General features: G+C 49.1%; 1 protein-coding gene across 4 annotated transcripts in view; it reads right to left on the bottom strand.

Annotated features, from left to right (window-relative positions):
• The window catches only part of LOC131206135 (MOB kinase activator-like 2), an 86,710-nt gene that overhangs the window by 33,089 nt on the left and 38,396 nt on the right, over positions 1–15,225 (bottom strand). The window contains exon 2 of one of the 4 annotated variants that reach the window (XM_058198556.1): positions 14,031–14,683. The exons of the other annotated variants lie outside the window; for them this stretch is intronic. Coding sequence (XP_058054539.1) covers positions 14,031–14,212 — 182 coding nt within the window. The 5' untranslated portion in view covers positions 14,213–14,683. The remainder of the gene's footprint in view (positions 1–14,030; positions 14,684–15,225) is intronic. 4 annotated transcript variants of the gene reach the window in all.

Here is a 15,225-nt window from a genome sequence, read left to right as displayed (position 1 = left end):
TCGATTACACAAAGGTTTTGATGAGACAACATTCGAGAGCGAGCTCCGGTAAGATATGGCGCAATGAAAGGTCTTAAGAAAGGTGCATCCATCATCTTCGTCAGCGGATTTCTATTTCGCGTGCAGAAGAATGCGCTCGGTTTACCGTTATGAAGCCCGGGAAGCAAAAAAACGACGATGGCCATAAAATATAATTCAATCCATCATAAACGGGGGGGAGGAATCGGTAAATCGAATTGCAGATGAAGGTAAAAATGGCAATTCTCCGTTTAGTAAACCCAACAAAATATGTAGGTAAGTTTCAAAACATCCCAATTTAAAAACATGAACGATTCATCAGTGCACACTGAGATGGGGTTTTGTCCTGGATGAGATCTCACGCCACTCTCATCACCTGTCAGTCGCAACAAGGTGATGCGTCATTCAGAAATTTCTCGCAGAACAAAAGTCATGGATGATGTGATCTGTCAACGATGCTGGCAAGTGGTTTCCCTTTGCGTTTAAATTAAGCTTTTCCCCAAAACTGGAGTTCTGTAGCATGTGACGAAATATACTTAAACGGCACCAAGAAGCATATTTTACATGCTGTCGAAGAATGGCAAATCGTTAGGTGAACAATTGACAAATTTGAATATTCCGTCACAGTCGGCGATTTCTGGTACGTGACCCAGTTTGATTTCACCGCCAAGCACGCCCAATCAGCCCATGAATTATTAATGTCGTCAAGACGCGGCGTGGTGTTGTGACCCGGTGGTAATGGGTAACAACCGATGCAAAAATAATCCAGAAAGGAATACAGAACTCGCCGAAAAATGAAACTTTTTCATGTTTCGCGAAAAGGCTACCGTGTCACGTGCAGCAACACGGATTGCTGACGTCCGAAGAATGTAAGATGGCGACATGAGATCACTTTCGCCCGGTTCCGCCACAACAGCAAAAGTGCGGGCACCCACCCATTGTTATTGAAAAGATATGCCGGGCCGGTGGTCTCTATGCGAATGGTTGGCGCTAATTTTCTATAAAAATATGCTTCGTTTTTTGCTTTACAATTTCATTTCACGCTCCATTGTGAATGAAGTGAAATTACTGGAGTCAGTACCACAGCAGAAGAAGCGTGGCACTGTGCGCGGCGCGCGACACATTAATGTGCTGTTGTGTGAACATTCATTTCTTTTGGCCATTTTGTTTTCGTCGACATTCGCGACGGCATTTTGTCGCTCATCAGGTCATTAGGTTTTTCCTGGCCGGAACGAAACCTAACCCAGATATCCAAGCGCGTGCGTCCGTCCAGAGAAAGCTTTCACTTTTTGACACTAGCCACACCGTTGTAGCGTTGTCACCCCATTAGGGGTTGTGTTGTCATAGGCTCGGAAGACTCACGAGTCCTAGCGCATGTGTGAGGTGATGGGATCTGCACATCTGCCTTCGTCAAAAGCATTGTTGACTGCTCCACCGAGGTCAGGTGAGATATTCGCCGTCAACAATGCTGAGAATGTTGTTGGTCATCTGTTCCTTTTTTATTCCTTGTTGTTGATGAGCAGATGAGATCTTTTATGCCATCCGTGGCCACTTGACGGGGAGTGGCAGTTTTTTACACTTCGCAACTGTGGGGCGTCGGCCAGTCTCGCCGGAACCGGAAATTAAGAAAGACTGATAGAATCACGGAATGTATTGTGCGTAAAAATAATAAACTGGAGCTAACGCGGGCCCCAAAAAATGGCAACTGAAACACCACAACCTCTTCTTGCTTTTCACACTCTGTGTCTTTAGCACTTGATGGGAACGTGTCAGATGGCCAGCAGATACGCGGTTGTTTTTGCATTTCGCAGTTTCGCTTTCCATTCGCAGAAAACGTGATTTTTTTCTTTTGCTGCATCAAAACCAATTCCTCCCGCTTGATGAGTGCTCGCCACTGAAGGTTAATGGATTTTTTTTATTCCTTTGGTTGGCTATTAAAATTATTGGTCAGCGACTTTTTGTTAGTAAAATGGTTAGGCGACAAGAGATAAGAAAACCCCGCAGTGTTGCCAGCAGTCCAGCTCCTGTCGGTGGACAGCGTACTTTTAGGAGAAATAACGGCCACTGCATACGCGCAACCGCAGCGTGGCGATGTGCCGCAGCACATAAAATGGGATTAAAAAGTAAACGGGGCTGGCGGGGCCCAAGGGGGACCACTTTCACAACGCGCAAAGGGTTTCCGGTTCCTGTCGGGGCGCCCATCTGCTTCAGTCACCAAAGTGAGCAACTTTTGGGTACTGGAGGGTTTCTTGGGGATTGCCTTGTCTACATTCATAAATCCAAACCATAGCGCTGCGTGTTTGTACAAGAGAATTCAGATTAAACCAGATGCAGGCAGCATTGGGCCGCTTTTTTTTGTTCGTAGCACATCCCAGTGTCCAAGCCTACCGTAATTATAAATGTGGGTCAACGGCGCTGTAGACACTTGTGAAACTTACCTGAAAGAAAAAGAATTAGGGAAATGTATAAATAAAAACCCTTTAAGCACTGATCGAAATTGGATACATTTTGTATGGAGTAATTAGATTAGCTTTAGAGCATCTTGGAACACGTAATCCGGTGTTCATTTTGTATCATTTCAGAAGCGCCCAAGAACGAGACAGTGTGGATCCGCGCCCAGTTCGTAGATGAGTTTACTCTGCGCGGTCGATTTTTATAGCACCTATCAAATTAATAACAACTTTTTCTGGCGCCCCGTGGATAATGAACGTTTTTATCATTAGTGCCACGCCGATTAAAACGCGACCCGCACTCCGAGAACTATTCGCACGTTTCTTTCGTTCCTTTCGTTCCACCGGAGAACGTTACTCCGAAGAGTGCTTCACATCAGCGCGCACTGCGCTCCATAGCTCGGTGTTGCAAGCGTTAAAGTTAAAAAAGAGCAAAGAATCATTAAATTTACCGTTACCGCCGGTAATTACGCCAATTAATTGGGGGCGCGCGCGCGCGAACGCGCACTTTTCGAGCGTGTCCCACTTTAACAACTCGCCGGAAAACCCACGACGACGACGCAACACCCGGCGAGGTCTCTCTCTCTAGGGGCGAAGAAGATCTCGGAAAACCCAGACCCCAGAACACACCGCAAGACCGGAGAGATCGGCCAGAAACGAACGTGCTATAAAGTACTGTGGTGAAAAAGGAGCACAACTGCCGCGACCTGGACTGGGAGGCGCACTGGTAACGGACGCACTCTTCTCAACTTCTCGATTGGTTGGCCCTCCCAGATCCCGTTTCAGGTGTTCCGCGGCCATATCAAATGCGCCGAGAAGTAAGAGTTTTCTTCAGGCAAACATGTTCTAATGGAGCTGTTTCGACACGTCGTCTGATTGGAAATCGATTCCATCGACAAACTTTGGATGGGGCGCGATCCACCGACCGGGACACTTCGCAGAAGAGACAGCGGGCGGGCAGTGCACTGGAATGCAAAACATGGAGCTCACATTTCAAGCGACCCGCTCGCTGCTGAGGCGATTCGTGAGAATTGGGATCGGGGTTTAGAAAGAATGGGAAAGCGAAAACCATAACTGCAACCCTAAACGACTCCGTCGTTCCGAAAATGACCCCTACATTCAAATGTGCGCCGTTGAGTCTGCTTGTGACATTTGAAATGTGTCTCTCGCGATGAGGCCGCCAGACATTCGTGGTGAGGATCGTGTTGCGTTTAGACCAATTCACGATCACATTACGACAGGTTTCCGCCGTTCGAATCGTCGCCAGTTTGCGTCACTCCCAACAAGACGGATCAGTTCTCCGTGCCTCACTCGCAAGTGTCTTCATTAAACCTCTTCGCCAGTTTGGGGGAACTACAATAGGGGAGCTAGGTCAACATACAACTTCCCTCCGAAAGTCACCTAATTTTGATTCGAAACCAATCCGCCAGAGGATTGCACTAAAAACTGACCATAAAAAGACCCTAGTCTCGATGAACAAACGAGTGTTTTGATACACATTTTCGAAATTTCTCTGTCTCTGTGGGGAAGACACATAAACCCGATCGCGAAAAACTCTCGACCGGAAGTTTAATTGCGATGATGAGGCAGCACTCTGCTCCTAGTAGCAGCTTTCAGCGAGACGTGTATGTGCGTAAAACAGTGGCCGATGCCCGCCGGCCGGCGAGAGATCGTTTTTGCTCGCGTTTTTGTGTCTCCCCGTGTGTCCGAAGAAGCCAAACATTAATTTGGGACACCGCACACCTTGACCGCGGGTGTAGCGGCTTTCTTTTTGCACCGATCTATTTGTTTCTCTTGGACCTGGCCAGTCGGCCCCCGTCAGGGATTCAGTACCTAGTGTTCCATTTCCTTGCAAGAAAAAAGCGAGCTGTAACTAATCTACCATTAGGTTCCCTCCTGCAGTGAAACTTTCAAGCTTTGGCCACATCGTTTAGGTCACCACACACCATCTGCTGGCCAGCCGCCAGGCGCCCGGTGGCTCGCAAAAAGGGTACGAATGAACTTTTAACCCCATTTTGGGGGGGGCCCAGAAAACGTTTCCTCCGGACGTCTGGTTTGACCGTCTCTGTATGTGCCGAAACGATGTGATAATAATCGAAGGATAATAAAGGATAATGAAGTTAGAATAAAAGTAAAGAAAAACCCATGAAATCTAATGAGAGCAAAACCCTTTTTATCCATCCTTTATGGTAATAGCACGCGAGTGAGTGTAAACAGGCACCGCCGCTAGAAACGTGCCCGGGAATTTATATTACAAACGTGCCACGTGTCAAGGGGAAATTCTTTGAGCACCGCCAATAGCTCCGATTTCCGGACGCCGTACAATTCTACAACAAAGAAACAAATTCTGCCCCGCGCACGTGTGCTTCACTGAGGCGCGCAGGCAAATACTTAAACTAAACACTTATCGAATTACTGGCGCGTCAGTGACGCCAGAGGCACGGCGCTTTTGCTTACAAGCTTTTTTCTTTACCGGGCACTTTTGCATTCAAGACTTTGCCTGGCTGACGCAATATGCGCGTCATTGGCAACATAAATTGGCATATTTCATCACAACGGTGAAGCTGGACAATTAAAATCGGCCAATCAGCAAACTATTTGCTCACGACCCTCGAAAGGTGATTGTCCCAATTTCGGTGGCACAACCGAGACGACGGAGTCCTGTAGACAAATCAATCATCTCTTGACACTTCACAGGCCAGGTGTCTGGAGAGAGATAGGGTATAATCTTGAATGTTTTCGTCACCAACCGGAACGGAACCAATCCATTAGGTTCAGTGACGAGACCCCTGCCGCTACGATGTGTGACACGTAGTGTTCTACGCCATTTAAGGCAGCTGTTTAGCGCAACTGCAAGTGATCGTCAGTCAAGATAGCAGCCTCTACAAACAAACTCGGCCCCACAGCTCTCACTTTCTACCAGAGTCTCCGAGAGGAACGGGAACTTACTTCATCCGCAAGGTAAGTACGCCTCGTCGAGAGGTCTCAAGTAATCAATAAAACATGTACCCCCGGCAGGAGTCGGTAAGAAAACACTCGTCAAGAATTTGCATGCCTGATTGCCGTACATCGTCCAGCAGCCGCCGCAGCTTTGTCGCCGTTGTGCCTTGACATTAGAGGAACCTGATTAGAAGGCCGTGCTCGGCGGCCAGCTCAGCAGTTCGCTCGTACAGGAACACGGAGTGTCAATTACTCCGGAACCATGAACCGAAAGGGCCGTAAGTATTCTAGCAAGTTCTCCGCGGTCAGAGAACACACGACAAACTTGGGCTGTAGAACCTCTACCACTGAGGCGGCCCTACTCGACTCGAGCCATAAACGCTCTGTGACCCGGTTACCTTGGTCAATTGAAGCGTGTTAGGAAACAGCGGAGAAGTCGGCCACACAGAAACGGTCGCCATCGTCAACAGATGCGAACCTAAAAAGTGACAGATATTTGTGTTGCTGTTTTGGGAACCGCAGAAAGAACGTGTTTTACGACAGCCGTTTGACAGCCGACGAAGCATGTAGCAGCAGCGCCTACTACTAGCTGCGAAAGTGGCGACGCGACACAACAATGTGTGGGGAATACTAAACCATCACCAACCAACCAGCGCAACTTCAAATGCAACGTGTGCTGTAAATGTCCACACACCGCGGCTGCGGATGTGTGCGTTAGAAGAGTAGGTCACACGGTAACGGGTTAACCTGTACCACGGCGCGCGACTCGTATAAAATCGATTGCAACACCGATCACGCGATGATGATGGTAGTGGCGGCTGTGGCCGTAGAGCGGCGCTTTAGCGGGTTAGCCTCACACACCACCGACCCGACGACCGCTGCATCAGCGGGGCGCATCAGCTGTTGAAAATGGCGAACTAAATTGAACCCGCTTCAGCAGGAACCGGTCAGCTGTCAACTGCCATCAGCGTGCGTGCCCGTGCGCAGAGCGGTTCACGACAATGGGGAGAAACAACCACCGACGAGCGCCAGCAATAAACGAGGTGTTCCGCGGGGTGCTGTTGCCGTTGGCGATGAACTGTTGGCGGTTGAAGCGAACCCGGTTCAGAGTCCCGGACAGTGCATGAACTTTGTCCCGTCATGGTCACAATTCAAGTAGATGATGTTGATTGGACTGTTGTAAAAGGGTGTTTTAAATATGACAAGATCCCTAAAACACTTCGACAAGTGTCACCGAAAACCGTTAGGCAAATGTCAAATACTGGACTTCCTCAGACCAAATTTTGGACAATCGCCACAGCCCACCGTGCGCCGCGAGTGCGAAACTGTCACCTAGCGTGGGGCGCTGACAAGAGAAGGGGTTCTATTCCCTCGTTGTCGTTGTCACACAACACATCATATGTGCACCACCCCCCCTTTGGGGTTATTTCCATTCCCTCTCGCGTCGGCGGGTCGTGTCATCGTCTACTACTGCATATGTGCAACTTCGGTTGCTCACGGATTTCATCGACGGAAGGGCGGGCGCGCGCGCATTCAACAAGCAGCGAATGGATTGATAATTATTGATGCCTGTTACCGTGTGTGTCCGGGGGGTTGGTCTACGATTCAGGGTCGTGCCGGGCCAGGCCATGGCTGTTGACTCGTGTACCACAAAACCTGCCGTCGTTGTTGGGAGACCACTTTCAGACGCCGACGACGCAATGGCGGACTCGATATCCCGTGGGCGACGTGAGTCGCGAGTGACAAACATCATCATGCAAACAGCCGCTGAAGGCCACCGTATCACCCCGTCGTCGTATGTGTTGCAATCGCAAACTCAAATCAAACTTGATCCGAAATACCCACCAGACTCCCCGTGTGGGCATTCGACACCCGGCTCTAGTTGGCGAAACGAAAGTGGTGTCGATTTTTGCAAACACCATTCTACTGCTACTGTCTATGTCCATTGTGGAGGACGACGCGACGATGTGATGCCTTCATTTCCGCGCGGCCGTGAAGCGTGAAGACACGTGCACCCTCTGAAGGGCTTCTAGAGCAGCACCACAGAACGCCTGCCGGCAAAACCAAGAGCTCCACGAGCTCACGTGAGGCATCGTAGGCCGCATGGCGGGTTCCGTAGGCCTCGTGCGCATTCGAGAGGCTTCAAAAACGAGGCACATCACTTGACGTAACGCACAGCGCACGCGGTTTCCGGTTGCATTCGCGTGACATTTCAACGGGGGACACACGAAATGTGTCCATTATCTCCATTATTTGATATGTAACCGGCATCCAGCTGGACATTAAAGGAGCAGAGAAAGAGAACGCTTTTCTTTGCCAGTTGAACGATGCATGTTGACATTGAAATGCAAGTGCCGACTTTCTGTCATTAGAAGTGGGCTATTTCAAGAACCAATCAAAACCCGGCTATATTGGTCAATGAACATACCTGTAAAGACACACTGAAGATTCTAGAGCATCCTAATTAACTATTTTTCTTTAATTTAACGCGCACTTATATTTGGCTCTGGATTTACACTATCCACAAGCTAACTTGAGCAACTTCTACGTTCCACACATCCAAGAGTACTAGATCGCGATCCGTCAAAACGCCACTTAGGGTCTGTCATCTCCGCCTCGTCTGAATATAACATTTGCAAAACAAAGTATGGAAAGGTCTTTTACCAGAAGATACCTGGCATTCCAAAAATAGAGTTTTGTCAGAAAATTGCTATCATCCGTCATCGGAACTCTCTTCAGACATGCAACATTCTCAACGAAAGGTCCAACGGCTAACATCGTGTCTGAAACGTTGACATTTGCAGTGGGTTCACATCCCGTTCCAGGACAATCTCCGAACCCCGAGCGTACCACCGTGTGGGAAGATTTGGATTCCCGAATGCGATGATGCTGCCCCAAAAGTATTTATTTTTCTGCTGCGTCTTGGGAGCCCGAAATATGGGACTTGGCCCGTTCCAAGATGAAATTCCATTCTTTTGGTGGCGATATTTACATTTTCTACTTTACATCCTCTGTTAATCTTCTGTTCGCCGAACTTTTACAATTTTTCCCAAGCATTCGCTCTTCCTCTTTGGCGAACCGGATGTGCAGCGGTATTTACTCACGACAGAAGACGAACCATGGTCTCTCTTGTGTGTTGAGGATGCACAATGCAATGGACCCCGGTTGGCCCATCACAAATTTTGGCCACATTTTGATGTCATGCCGTAACCTTGCATCGCTCGCGCTTCCGCCTGTCTGTCCCTTGTTTGTCTCCACAGGAACTGACACAAAACATTTTAAAAACCCTGCATCCCTGCTTTTTTCTCACCGGCAGAACTTCCGTTGCTTTCGGAGCAATTTAAATGGGCAAACACTATTGCTTCCACGCGACAAAGCGGCAATAAAATGCGGTTTGCTATTTTTCCACGCAACGCAACGCAAGTTTACCGTTAGCTGTTTGCTCTCGAACAAGTTTCGTAAGTTCTACGAATTGTTTTGGTTCCCTTTGTTTTTTTGTTTTGGGCTCGCGAGTTTCTTTCCGGTCACGAAGAAATTGATCTTTAACGCAGAGACCGCGACGCGGAAAGCGATCACTTCCTGTTCTTGGTGTTTTTGAGGTAGAAAAAGCGCGGCCAGAGAGAGAGAGAGAGAGAAAACAATAAGACCACGAAATGTCACGGACCTCATATAAACGACCCCTCAAGGGGGATCACTTTACGCCACAGCAAGAAAAAAACGTGGAACAAGAAAAAAAATTAAAATGGAAACATAACCTCCAACGAAGCATTCCGTTCGCCCGAGCGCGGACCCGCGGAAACCTTTAAAATTCTTCCCGCGAAACCCGGCGGCAGGCGGGATGAACATTTTTTGTTCCCCAATCTTTTTATATTCTTACAGAGGAAGGTTTTCATTTCACCAGGGCAGAGAATGGGCGAGAAACAGCGGAACAAGACTTTTGTTCTTTTGGCGGCCACTTTGACCGCGGCTTGAGCCCGCCGCCGTTCTTCTGGTGATCTTCAAATTTCTGGAGGATAATATAAAAGGTCCAAAAAATTCGTACCAAAAAAAAGCGCTCCCTCATTCACGTGACCTTCGAAAGAGCGGCTCACAAACTGCGCCGTAGTTGAGTTTTCAATTAAGTTTAATGAACCCACCGGGAGAGCAACTTGAAGCCTGAGCGGCCCATGTTGAGTTTCTTTTGTGGACAAAATTAATAAAACTTGTAACCGAACGAATATGAACAATGTGGGTTGGCGGCTACAATTTGAGACGATTACATGTTCGCTGCAGGGCGCGACCAACGCGGCAAAGCATAAACGGAAAAAATGAAACTAAGTGCCGTAGAGGAGTCTCGTCCCGGCTTTCCGACATAAAACAAATATTTAACTTCTTCGGCGGCGGCGACGGGCGGCCGAAACGAAAACAATATTTATTTATCCGCAGAAGTCGCAGCCGCGTGATGGTTGCTTATATTGGGAGTTGCATATCCGGACCCACCCGACGCTGCTGCCGCGCAGTGTAATCGGAAGAAACCGAGGAGACCCACAGAGAGTGGGAAGCTGATTTCCATTAACCGGAAACCGGAAGCCAGGAAAACTTGGGATGACGCAAACACACAACGGTTCTGTTGTGGTGGAAGCATAACAACAAACCCGGTCCCCAAAAAAACGTCTTTCTTGGAAGTGCTTGGAGTCTTTCTTGGAGGCGATCGACTGGAGTCCACGTTCCCGAGAGCTAGGCACGTTTGAAGGTTAGGAAGCGACAGCGACCGGCAGGGAACACGTTGCACGATTTGCAGAAAATCCAAATCAAAACCGTAATCAAGGGAACCGATGACCGCCGCCGTAAGTCGCTAGAGGGCACGAGTTGGGTTTTGTGGTTTCTATTACCTCTGTGACGCGAGCGTGCGCACAATAACAACTCTGACCAATTTAGAGATCTGCGTGACTCTCTACGGCCGAGGAAATGGCCACAAAGTCTGGCGTGTATGAGAGACACGTGATTGTAGTCAAAGGTGGTCCGTGGAAAATGGAAAGAGTCTTGAGAGAGCGTGCAGCCAAAGCATAACATGATCGTGTCACCAGGCCACAAGTCTGATGATTCCTGCAAAAGAAGCCAATAAAATCTCAAATCGACGCATTGTGACAGTGCCGTCTTCAGCTTTACAATGAAATTAATCCTAAAACGGCTTCACGGTCCACAAAATGGCGCAAGCCAGATGAAAGGGCTTGCCGTAATCGACCCCCCTAAAATGGCTTCCTTCTTTTTCTGTGGGGATGATGGTTTGTACCTCGCGAGTTATGAAAAATTAAATTCACCAACCGCGAACCAGGGGCGGGTGCTTTATTACGACAAATTTGCTAGCGCGCTTGCAGGCTGGCAGGCTGACGGGTTCGGGGTCTTTTGTCCATAAACATCCGCCGCTGTCGCCGCCGCCTTATGTTTATGGATGAGAGAGCTCCTCCTCGGTAAAGATCACTCTTGTGTGGAGCCACCGGCACCGCGAGTGGAGACAAAGAAAGCCCGGAACGAAGGGGAGGAACACCTTTCTCAAGTCTTTCGAGAGGCCCTTCGAAGCGGAACAACACAACGGCATCATCAGCCGCCCACTACTATCCCCTCTCTTCAGGACTGAACAATGGCCAGGGAGCGGGGAATTGCTGGTAAACAAAACAATTAACCTTCAAGTCAGCGCTTTCCTATGCATCGCCCCGTCCTGTGACGTTCGACAGCAGCAGAGTGCTCCACGCGGGCGTGGAAGGCTTTCCGAGATGCTGTCCTTGAGACGCCGTAAAGCGGAACCCACTGAGGTGGCGGTGCTGGTCTCCAATCACCATTTCTCGGGTTCCCGAGTAGCACGCGGAGGTACCGCGCCTATTCTTACTGGCCACCACAAGTAAGATCCGGATCTATTTACGAATGCCATTACCAGAGAGCGTGCGCGCACACCTAGAACGTTTGTGGTGTTCCTTGGACTCATTTCTTAGGTTCTGTAAGGTTCCCCCGGGCAGCCACTCCATGTGCGGGAAGTTCCGGTTTCCTGGTGCCCGCCATTTCTCTCCGTGGGCACCCGGACGGAACAACACCGAGTGACAGTCCGGTTGACTGCTCCGGTTTTCTCCATGCGCCGCGTGCGCATGCGCCACCATCATAAATGCGTGACCGCGGTGAACAACAACGCGCGTAGCTCTACAAACATGTCACAGAGTCTTGGGGCGATCGGGCAACCCGTTTGTCGATTTGGATCCATTTGTCCAAGCGCGGTTTTAATTGAAGGTCTCTCTCGCTACGGCGTGTGGCTGTGGCACAGACCGACCAGCAGCAGCAGCTGATAATTATTTTCAATCACTGTTTGGTGTGGCTTTACGCAAACCGCTAAGTGTACTTAGCATATTTAGAGTTGCTGGCCTGGGTTGTTGTTGTCAAAGCTGAGCGCACAAGTCCTTCGCCGCGTTCACTTCCGTCATACAAGACACTTACCTACAAGTAAAAAAGAACATGAAGAATAATATTAGCAAAGAATTCTTGATCATTTTCTAGCGCTTAAAACATTGAGAATTGAAGAAGAACTTAGCCGCAGAGAATCTCTAACGAATGAATATAAATTCAGAGCGAAATGCTGGAGCACCTTTCCTACATCTACAAGAAGTCGAAAGTTGGGGTTCAACGAATTTCCTAGAAGCCCACCGAAATCGGAAGCCCAACGACCCGTCCCGTCATAGTTCCTGTGGTGCTAAAATTAAATTGCAAATCGGCAAACTTCCCGTGAGAACCACTAACACTTCGCGTTCTACGGGAGCGTAATGTAAGGAGGTTGATTTGATGGGCACCGATCGATCGGTAACGATCGGTTTACAATTAACAAACCGGCAAGGCAACGAGGAGGCTTTCGTTCATCGCTTCCATCATCGCTTTCGCTTCTTTCTCTCGTCGATGGCTTCCACACTTTGGCGCACCTTCGTTCCGATCTGAGTCTGAACTTTCCCACCGTTCTCGATCGAGATCGCCAACAGTGACGCCAGTCCTTCGGGTGGATCACCTCCGGGAATAATACAAACACAACAACAACCAGCGCGTCTCGTGTGCCCCTCCACCGCAATGCAATTATGATCGTTTTTCCACCGATCGATTGTTTATTTGCTGTCGTTCCCATGGGGACCGCGAAAATTTCGTTCTGAGAGAGAGAAAGAGTCTCGAAGAGCACACAATTAGTCAGCAAAATAATCCGTAGGTCCAGGAGACCACCACCGCGAAAGCACAATAAACCTCGACTTGGCAGCAGCTGGGGTTCGAACCGATTCGTTTCGAGCTTCTTCACTTCAAGACCGGTTCTTCTTGCGCTAGAAGACTCTCTCGTTCGATCGGGTCGCGATCAACCCAGTTTCCGGTTTCCCAGAGTTTTCTTTTTGTCAATACTCCCCCCGTTCGTTCTTCGGGGAAGCTCCGCCTTCAAGAAGATCGCACAGACGCCATGTCCAATCCAAGGAGGTTCAAGAGCCTTACGTTGGGTAGCTTTCATGAGAACGCGAGACTGATTCACAATATTGACCAAGCTCGGTGCTCTGACCATGTCCCCAAAAGCCTATAAGGGAATTCACGAAAGTTTTCATTGATGGAACCTTGTAGCCTAATGCAGAAAGTAGGTCACCGAGGGCGTCTGTTCCCGTGAAACACGGAAGAGGAGTCACAACACGTGGCCTTCATGTGCAATAATTATTTACTATAATCTGAAACCCCTTTTTTCTCGGACAAAGGAAAAATCTAGATCAAACGTTTTGGGGAAAACCGGGCGGGAGTGTTTCCAGACCCCGTCCCACCGCAGCCATCATGATCACCTCATGTTTATGTAGTCGCCCGGACTGTGTCCGTCACGCGCGATGTGCCTTTGATGTTGGCGGCGGCGGTACCGTCGTCGTCGCCGTAATCGGCGGGGGACCCGGAACACCGGTTGGAGACAGAAGATCGGAGAAAAATGCCACAAAATGCCTCACGATGGCTGCGCCGTCCGTGACGGACTAGGAAGAAGAGAAAAAGCGGATCGCGCGCGGACGGCTGACGGCGAGAAAATGGAACGTTGACCGACCGTCGTCGGCTCGGGAAAATGTCGGGACTGGTCAGATCGAGCAAAAACACCTCACCGTTGCTTTGGGTGGTAGGAAAATTTTCACACCGTTCGACAAGTCGACGCATTTTGCTGGTTTCGTTTCGCTTTTCTTACCTACGGAGAAGAATAATCGATAAAGCCACAGGATCGCCAAGTGGAGCGAAAATGGGACACAGATTTCTTTCTTGGCGAGTTTAAAATAAACTATGGCTGACGGTGGCTGACAGGAAGCGCAAGAAAGTGAGAAGATGCCAAAATGGTGTGAGATTGTTTGGTCTGGGACTTTGGTCCCAGACGATCTTTTCCGAGGGTTTACTACGGTTACTGTCCATGTTTTCTTTGATTCGGTAAGGAGAGATAACGACCTTTTAACATCAAACCTTTTAGATAAGGACACACGATCGGTTAAAATAAAGCTGACGAGAAATATTCCTGAAGATCAACGTTTGATGCTTTTTTAGTACAAGAATGGACCAAGTAAAGGAACCGTATCACAGATCCTGCCCTGATCAGTAGCAGCAGTTGATGATACTTACGCTACGAGACCGCCGAGAAAGGCGACCGGACCGCCGCCGATGAGCCGTATCTTCCGGTGACAGGAATCGAACAGGGACGGCCGGGCGTGGGGTGGCGACGAGGCGTGACTGTGCAGGCCCATCACGCCACCACCACCGGCACCCGGTCCGTGACCGATCAGGTGGGCCGGTGAGCGAAGCATCGCCTTCAAACGTTCGCGCAACTTGCTCAACCGGAAGAGCGTATCCTCCAGTGTCGTCGTCCTTACGCCCTTCCTCGACCACTAGTGGACGACGACCACACTGGGGAAGGGGGAGGTCGGACGCTATAACAGGATGGCAACGATCTTTCCTCGATCCAATTTATGGTCCTGCGCTCCACAACTCACGGGCGCCAGCAGACCATCACCACCCGCAGGCGGATGAAGAAACAATAGGCAAACCAACGACAATAAAGCAAAAAACAGGCTTCCACACTTCACACTACACCATTTGTGTTAGGGAACACGCACACGGACACGCACGGGAAATGTGAGGAAATTACTGATTTACTTTCTTTCTGCTGCGTACTTTTTTCTTCACCCAGCACCAGACGCGACGGCAGGCACTTTCACCGGATTTTCAATTGAATTCTCTTTTCTCTCTCTCGACCGATCTCACATGTGGATTAGATGCTGCAAAAGAAAATTTGATTGAACGGGTGGAAAAAATTGTAAAATGATGTGCGTTTGTTGCTTGGCCATTTTGTTTCGGCCATCTTCAATCATCTCAGGCCATTCACACAGTTTTTCGCGCGAAAGTCTAGAAGTGCACCAGTGGCCCGTGCAGAGTGTTACCAAGGAGCATACGGAGGCGCAGACGTTGGCTCGTTGCCAAGGGAAACGAAAGGAAAAATCAAATCCTCCACACATCAAACTTAACAATTCCGGCAGAAACGAATCAAGCACCGAAAAAAAAAGATTAACCGCTACACAGATGATTGGGAAACAATAAGGTACGAAATGGTTATAATCAGGCACACGCGGCAAAACACTCTAGAATTACATCTTCCTGGGTCCCGCCTCCGTAACGACGGGGCGGCCAAAACTTTCGTACTCCTCTCGAGAGCGTTGTTAGGAAAACATTTACATTGAATCGTTGTTTATCATTTTCCCGAGATTTCACCGATTGCGCTATCATTCACAATGCAATAACAGCATCACTTATGCTCACTATG

This window comes from Anopheles bellator, chromosome 1 (assembly GCF_943735745.2).
Source record: "Anopheles bellator chromosome 1, idAnoBellAS_SP24_06.2, whole genome shotgun sequence".
Taxonomy (NCBI): Eukaryota; Metazoa; Arthropoda; class Insecta; order Diptera; family Culicidae; genus Anopheles; species Anopheles bellator.
This window is presented reverse-complemented; position numbering and strand designations above follow the sequence as displayed.